The sequence below is a fragment of the Pavona decussata genome, unplaced genomic scaffold, assembly GCF_977016875.1.
Source record: "Pavona decussata unplaced genomic scaffold, jaPavDecu1.1 SCAFFOLD_156, whole genome shotgun sequence".
NCBI classification, from domain to species: domain Eukaryota; kingdom Metazoa; phylum Cnidaria; class Anthozoa; order Scleractinia; family Agariciidae; genus Pavona; species Pavona decussata.
Genome location: NW_028145568.1, coordinates 1266360 through 1275000, shown reverse-complemented (window position 1 = coordinate 1275000; position 8641 = coordinate 1266360). Strand labels below are relative to the sequence as shown.

The 8641-nt window shown below is 39.8% G+C and overlaps 2 protein-coding genes across 3 annotated transcripts in view; one reads left to right on the top strand and one right to left on the bottom strand.

Annotated features, from left to right (window-relative positions):
- LOC146465168 (uncharacterized) overlaps positions 1 to 8641 on the top strand; it is a 134589-nt gene that overhangs the window by 41109 nt on the left and 84839 nt on the right. The gene's annotated exons all lie outside the window — the stretch shown is intronic.
- Positions 1 to 8641, bottom strand: part of LOC146465169 (uncharacterized) — a 57303-nt gene that overhangs the window by 20840 nt on the left and 27822 nt on the right. Inside the window, exon 2 of the mRNA XM_085128797.1 lies at positions 2798 to 3399. Within this exon, the coding sequence (XP_084984923.1) occupies positions 2798 to 3399 (602 nt within the window). The remainder of the gene's footprint in view (positions 1 to 2797; positions 3400 to 8641) is intronic.

Below are 8641 nucleotides of genomic sequence, written 5' to 3'. Positions count from 1 at the left end.
CAGGAATCTCTGAACTCTCACAAGAAACCTAAAAAGCCTTCTTTACGAATGTCCTTAGAGATGATACCGTAAAAAAAAAATTAACCTGTTGGCTAACCATGGTGTCAACGCCATCATTGAAGTTTTCCACTGAGACCCAGGTATGTGGGAGCACAAGTGTTTTTGTTCACAAATGTGAGTTTCATAATAGAGTTTAAGGGCCAAACGAATCTATTCAAGAATTCTTCACTGATTTACAGTCTCCTTGAATAAATACCAATATAATAATAATAATAATAATAATAATAATAATAATAATAATAATAATAAGCGACCAATAACGTGCTTAAACACCTTATAAGTGGTACACGTCGTGCCTCCTTGTGGATGCTAGTCATCACCTAATGAGATATGGCTTAATGCAAGGACATCAAAGGGGGGCTAAACAGGACTGTTCTGGCACTGTCGACAACCTACTTATTGACCACATGGTGTGTCAGGATGCACAAAGAGGCCATAGAAATTTGAGCATGGCGTGGATCGATGTCTCTAAGGCTTACGATTCGGTGGATCATCGATGGTTAGTGGAGATGATCAAGCTTCACAGATTTCCGGAATGGTTTGGATCCTTAATAGGGAAGCTCTCCAGGAATTGGAACACAAGGATCGTCACGGAAACGAAGCAAGGTTGCGAGAGTTCAGAGATCATCCATTTCAAGAAAGGACTGCCACAGGGTGATTCCCTTTGTCCAACTTTGTTCACCGTGCCTCAACCCTATTGCTTGGAAGTTGAGAGCCACAAGCGGCTACAAGCTATCAAAACCAATCTCTTGTAAGGTTACACACCTGTCATACATGACGATTTGAAGATGTATGCGTCATCGGAGAACAACTTAGAAAGAGTCATGAGAACTGTAAAGGGAGGAATGGACTGTTTTGGATTGATTTGGAATGAGAAAAAATGTGCGGTGGTGTATGTGAAGAAAGGGTGTGTAAAGCAAACGGAGAATATGGAGATTGACGGGCTGAAGTCGATCAAGAGCCTTGGAGAAGAAAGTACTTAAAAAAGTTCCTGGGTGTACTAGAGAACTATAAGCAGGAACATAAGTTTGTTCTTGAGAACGCGTCGAAGGAATACTTGCGCCGTTTAGCGATTATTTGGTCCAGCCCACTCTCAGACCACTTTAAGGTAACTGCAACTAACCCGTATGCGCTACCTGTGTTATCGTATTTAATGTGGACGCAAACGTGGCCACTGGCCACTGTTTGTTTTTCTGTAGTGAACGTGACACATCTCTATCTATCTTGGCCCGCGGGGTCATAGACTGACTTAGTTGCCAAATTTTCGGTTAAACAAAACTAACCTTGAGGAACTAAAAAAGCTAAGTAAATAAAAAACGATAAAAACCTTTCGAATTTTTAAAGTGCTAGTAATGAAAAGATGAAATATGAATGGTTGAAAAACTTGGAAAGTTATAAGATGCATCACCGACACTATAAAAATAGACATATAAACAGATTAAGCTTCCTTGCGTCTGTTCATCGCATAAAGTTTAAAAGTCTTCGCCTTGGAAATAGAAAATGCCTCTCTAGGTAAGCGAATGCCGTTTCTGTTAAAGGTAATAAATTCTAGAGGAATAACTCTTATTTATAGTCATTTGTGTCTTGCATCTGCCATCCTGTATGTGACATGTCATCTGGTGAACTTCAGACTCGGTGCCTCACGGCGGGGATGCACAATCTGCGAGCCAGCGAGGCATGCGAGGCAGACGTGTGAGGCACTAAGGTTAGCCTAAAGAGCACTCCAGTTAGCCTAAATAGCACTTAGGTTAGCTTAAATGGCTCCCCGGTTAGCTTAACGGTTAGCAGTTTATGTTGGGGTTGTTCATGCCTCGCATGCCTTGCATGCCTCGCATGTTTTGCTCATGCCTCGCACGTCTGGCTCGCATATTGTAAACACTCCTCACGTCCCGAAAACAAAGAGCGCGACCGAGAATTTAAAGAATTTGATAACACGACCGAAAACTTAACTCGTGCCAGCCGAGTATAAAAAACGAGACCGAGAACAATAACTCGTGGCACGAAGACTTATCTCTCGGCCCATCGCGACCCCAAACATAAAAAAGAATTTGATAATGCTACCTTAACTCGTGCCACCTTACGGCCCGAGTAATTAGCTTTGCGTAAATCATTTCAACAAGCGCTCAGCAAAGGCTGACCTGTATCGCAAATAAATATAACTGAAGCGTGTAAGTTTTTTGCTGCCAGAGAAAGTGGTACGCACTGAAGAATTAACATGCTTGTCACCATTGGCTTAACACCAACCAACCTTGAAGGACAAATTGTCATGGTTAAAAAGGTTTCAGGAACTCTACACAATTTCTAAACCTCATTAGCCGCTTTTCCTCGCGGTCTTTTGACTGACTTGGAGGATTTAATACATACTTAAAGACTTCTATGTTTCAACTGCCGTCATGTGTTTTAACTTTACATATCAGAGGCCAATTCAGGATTATGTCATGGCCTGTGACCAATCAAAATGCTCTACTGTTTCTCGTTCATAGGCGAACAACTTTTGGGCAAAATGTCTGTGCCTCGCCCCCCAACCCCCCACCCCTCCCAGTTTTGCTCCTTCTTCCTGGAAGCTTTCATTCGCTCCTTAACGTTCAAAACATCTGTAAATTCCTGTTGTTGGCAATGTAATATAAATCACACCTATTTCTTTTACGTGGTGTTTTCACAAGCTTAATTTAATGCAAAAATCAAGGTCTACTTAATCTTCCTTACGTTTTCATCCCAACGTTGTGAATTGACAAACCTGACTCACAAGAGAATCTTCTGCTTTTTCTTCTTCCTCGACTTCAACATTGTAAGTATCATTGTCATCGACATCCTCATTGTCAATCTCTTGATCCTCTTCACTCTCATCCTTCTTATCCTCATCCTCATTTTCATCCTTGGTATCTGTATCTTCTCTTGTAAATTTCATGTAATCATGTTCGGAATACTGACTGTCATTCTCTTGATCCCAGTCTTCACTTTCATCCTTCTCGTCGTCATCCTCATTTTCAGAATACTCCCAGTCTTCCATGTCATAGTAAGAAAGTCCTGTAGTCACTATCTTTGCGATATCTCTTGAGCACCCCAATAATCCTTGTTCATTTTCGCAAACAGATTGCCAGTTCTTTACTTGGTCAACATCAATCTCAAACGTTGAAGGATCAACGTGAATTCCTTCTGTGCTCTGTTCTTTGGGATTAAATGGTCGACCTGTGAGAGACTTCTTGAGACTTGTTTTCCCAGCCCGATCTTGACCAATTAGTAAAATTCGACCACGGTAGACATTTACAGATCCATCCCGAAGGGCCCGCAAATAGGCACGCTGTCCCTCTATCCCCTGTAATTCTATTTCTTCAGGAACTATGTAATAATAACATATAAATGGCATTAGGAGTTTTTTTTTTAGCCAAAATCATCACAACAGTTACAAACAGAAACTTGTTAATTATATAAAATGAACTTGAGTTGTTTGTTCCCCTTTGTTTTCTCTAGTTTGCATTTACTGCCCCCCAAAATGCTATGCTGTACATTTCAAATCGACGTTACTTTAAGACTCAGTGTCCTACTCTAAGTCAAGCGAAGTGAACCTTTGTACCACTTAAAGATGAGACTGTACAGTATTATGACCTTAAAACTCTACAACCATATCACACTATGAGCTGACGGTCTAGAGCTTCAAAGGAACGACAATACGTCTGAACCACATTATGACAATGTATAATAATGCAACGCTACATGTCTTCACGACAGTACGCCTGTGCAGAACCATGACCATAAAACTCTGCGGCCGTTCAACATTACAATCGTGATTGATACTCATTAAACTGTGATTCTAAAGTGATTTTTACAAACATCCCGGGACCGAGATAAAAAAAAACAACAACATTATGTGGTCGATCACGAATTTAGTCAATGTAAAGCCGTGCTGCAAGAACATTAAAGTTTGTTACTGACTGACATGTATTACGCTTTCTGCCTTCGGTGATTGTGTTAACAAACTTAACAAATCGTATGATGACTGTACGACCATACAACTCTACGACTGTATGAACCCAGAACCGTATGACCCTTGGACCACACCACACTATGAACTTAAAACACTACAAATGAGCATCACCTCGTCAACATTACACACTGTTAAAACCCTCAAAATCAGGGCTACAGCTCACCTGTTGGAACATCTCCATAAATTTCCAAAAATCACTCTTTTAAGATATGAAGTGTATTAAGTAAGACAGTGATAAAGACTTGATGGCAATGTATAAGATAATGAAAACTAGACTACAGAAAGTTCGGTGGCACCTGAATTGCCGTTATCAGTAATCATAAGGGATTGCGAGTTCCTTAATAATCAATTGACATACAGAAAGCTAGCATTAATAATGGAAGACTTGAAGTCAAAGTCCTGAAAATTGCTTCCCTTCATTACTTTTTTTTTTTTTTTTTTTATTCATAGCAACGACGCGTACAAACAATACTACGTTACATGACTATTTGAGTTACACTACTATTACTACATTACATTACATTGCTTGACCTACTTACAGAAATTGTACTTACATTGCTTGTATTCTTTTTAACTAATTACGAAATAAATACACGTGCTACGTCATCCTGCATACGATGCTAACACAACACACACACACATACACGCACACGCACCCCACCCACACATACAAGAGATAATAAAAGATTCCCCCTACTCAACTTTCATACTTAAGGTGCTTCACGCATCGTAGTTGCTGAGAGTGGTCCACTTAGCTCTATATTTTTCGTAATTGGAATTTCTAATGGCTATTTGTCTTTCACATTTGATCTTGCTGTCTAGTAAGGCAAGAAAGACCTTTAAATTTGGAGTCTCAGACTGGTTTCTTGCAAGAAAAACATGATATTTAGCAATAAGAAGATAATGGTTTAACGCGTAGAAGGTGGTCGTTTCAGGTTTGTAACCGTACAGGATTTCAGTATTCCTAGGACTAACGTTGTCAGAGTGCTTAGCATTCCACCACATCATTATGTTTTTCCAAAAGATTTTAACGTCGGGGCATTCGCAAAGCATGTGAATAAGCGTTTCGTTCGGAAAGAGGCAGCGTTCACATTCTGGAGAAGCCTTTATATTCATTTTGTAAAGAGAGTGATTAGTGGGTATGATGTTATGAATTAGTTTGAATTGGAAGCTCCTCAGTTTGTTTTCGACTGTGACTTTAAAAGGAAGCTCGTATACTGCCTTTACATTCAACCCCCTTGTTTTCTAAGATTGATTTCAACGATGGGGGGAGAAAAGGATCTTTCTGCAAGCATCACACGGGCTTTTTTTGTAGAGGAGATGTCAAGGGATGGAACTGGTTCGTTATCGCCGTTAGTGAGATTACCTACGATTTCGCTTTTCCAAATTTTAGGGATTGCCGCAAGAACACCAGCATAATCGAGAAAAGTAGAGCGAACGCTATATTTGCATTTGAAGTTTTCGAACGAAAGGAACTGGCCATGGATGTTTAGGTCGCTTATTTTCAAAATGCCTTTATTAGCCCATGATCTATAATAAAACGATTTTCCGTTTATCTTTATAAACCGATTGTTCCAAATGATTTCTTGTTTGTATTCATTTGCGTTACGTGGATCTTTGGAATTGAGCTCTTGCCATACAGCTAAAACGTCTTTATAAAAAACAGAGAGATTTTTGAGGTCGAGTAATTTAAGATCGTAGTTACATTGAAATAAGAGAGTTCCACCGACCTTACCTAAAAGCGAATCAAGGAGGGCACACCAATGGCGGTCATTTGCTAGACAGTAACGATTAACCCACGAAGTGTTGAGCGATTTAACAACGTCAGCAAAATTGAGCATATTAAGACCGCCGTGGCTTATTGGGCCAGTCAGAGTTTTTCTTTTGACTTTATCTGGCTTAAATTTCCAAATAAAAGAGCAGATGTTGCTGTTGACTTCTTCTACAAATGCTTTGGGAACATTTAATACGGAACAACTATAAACAAGTTTGGCGAGAGCTAAGTTTTTGACGATGGCAATTCTGCCTAAGATCGTTAAATGTCTACTTGACCAAGTATTTAGAATTTTTTTGAGTTTGGCAAGCCTCTCGTCGAAATTGATTTTATTCCCAACCTGAACATGATAAGGAAAAGCGATTCCAAGCGCAATGACGTATTGCTTCGGCCATGAAATGCCAAAAGGTTCTTCTTTGCCTAATCGGCTTTTCAAAGGACCAAGCCAAAGACTCTCGGTTTTAGACTTATTGATTTTCAAGCCGGAAAGGTCACCGAACTGATCGAGAAGAGTTAGTAGGGACACCGCGGATGAATCGTTGCGAATGAAAGCGGTGGTGTCGTCAGCGTACATACTGAGTTTAGTGATCTTATTTCCGTTTTCAAGTCCTTTGATTGATTCATCGATTCTTATTTGGTGGGCGAGTGGCTCCACAGCTAGAACAAAGAGTAAACCTGAAAGAGGACAACCCTGTCTAACACCCCTTTGGAGAGAAAAAAATTCCGACGAGTAGCCATTATTTACAACACAGCTAGAAATGTTGGTGTAAAACGTTTTGATCCAGTTGAGGAAACTTGGACCGAAATTCATAGTGTTAAGCACTTTAAAGAGAAAGTCCCATTCTAAAGAATCAAAGGCCTTTTCAAAGTCAAGGAAAAGTATCATTCCGTCCTTGTTTTCATATTGTTCAATTATATCCGAAATTAAGCGAATATTTTCACCAATAAATCTACCTTTGATGTACCCAGTTTGATCACCGTTTATCAAGTACGGAAGTACTTTCTCTAAACGTTTCGCAATACATTTGGTTGCTAATTTGTAGTCTGTGTTTAGAAGAGAAATAGGGCGCCAATTTTTTAACAGAAGAGGATCTTTATTCTTTTTTGGGATCAGGGAGATGATTCCTTGACTCTGAGAGATAGAAAGTTCTCCTAGTGAGGCACTGTGATTGAAGCAGTCTATCAAAGGACCAGAAACATCGGGCCAGAAACGAAGGTAAAATTCTGCTGTTAACCCATCTGTGCCAGGAGTCTTGTTAGGTTGAAACGTTTTTCAACGCGGCAAGGCATTCCTCTGCGGTTATCAGACCTTCGCAAAGGTCTTGCTTTGTGCTGTCGAGTTTTGGTAAGGATTCACAATCGAAAAAGGTAGAAAAGCGTTCAGCTGAAAGCTGGTTTTGAGAGGTGTAAAGCTGATTGTAAAAATTTTTCATGGCGGTTAATATAGTTTTTGGATCCTCTACAGTACTACCGTCAGGTGTCTTCAGCTTTGTTATATGTTTCTTTACATAACTTCTTTTTTCTAAGTTAAAAAAGTATTTGTTGCATTTTTCTCCTAATTCATACCATCTAGCCCTACTCCGGATAATAGACCCTTTAGTTTTTTGCACGGCAATTTCATCTAATTCGATCTTGAGTTTTCTAGCCTTGTTTACAAGGGAGGTATTTTCTGGGGTTTCGTCGATACGTGAGTTGATTTTCTCTAGCTTTTGGAGGAGGTTCAATTCCGTACTTCTTTCAGCGTTGGCTTTCTTTTTCGCAAAACGAATTGCAAATATCCGGATCTCCATTTTCAACATTTCCCAAAATAACCTTTTATCAGCAACATCCTTGTGTTTTTGGGTGGCGTGTTTGATGATGAAGCTCATTTTTGGGACGAAATCTTCATTTTCTAAGAGTGAATTATTAAATTTCCAGTAGCCTGGGCCTCTTTCTTCTTGTTTGTCTTCAGGCTTGATCGAGATGGTGACAGGGGAGTGATCTGAATCATGATAGGCGGAAATGTCGGTTTTCGAAACGCGGCATAATAAATGCTTCGAGATGAGCCAGAAATCCAGTCTACATTTGATTTTCCCGGAGCTATTTCTCCACGTAAACTGTGTATCATGTGGATGTTGTTCTCGCCAGGGATCGACTAGGTCATAGTTGCAACGGAGTTCGTCGATCGTTACTGTAATTTCGCCCTCTATTAAGCGGTCACCTCTAACTAAGTCTTCCCCTGTTTTCAACGTCACTTTGTAAAAAGAAACTACCCAACATGGTAGCGAATAGCCTGCCGGGGTAACTAAATTTCTAACAACTTACTATGCTAACTGTATGATCTTTGCGTTACTGTTTTCTTTGCCGTACCTTTTTTTACCGTTGTTGTTTGTTAACCGAGTAGGTGATTTTGTGAGCGCTTTTGTGTATTAACTGTACATTATCTTACAAAATGTGAAAATGGCGTTTCATTGTGTTTGACGTGTATTCTGTACAACCGTTATTAAAATGGCTAAGTGACCACTTAATACAGGTTCGACTGTAATCATCAATACAAACAAAAAAGTTAACAAGTATCAATCGCACGACTAAACAAAACGGTGACAAAACCTGGTGATGGATTTCAGCTTTATGTTGGCAAAGCTGAACGAATTCAACGAAACATCTCTAAGGGAAGGAAAGAAGTAGAATGTCAGAAAACAGGTCTTCTCATTCTTGGCTGTGAAATATGGTATATAGTCAGTAACATCATTGTCTCAAGTACATAGAAGCTGGAAGGTCGTGATCCCGACACAGCTGTAGGAGTTGAATTAAGCACGTTTGTAATCCATTCGCAGAAGGGA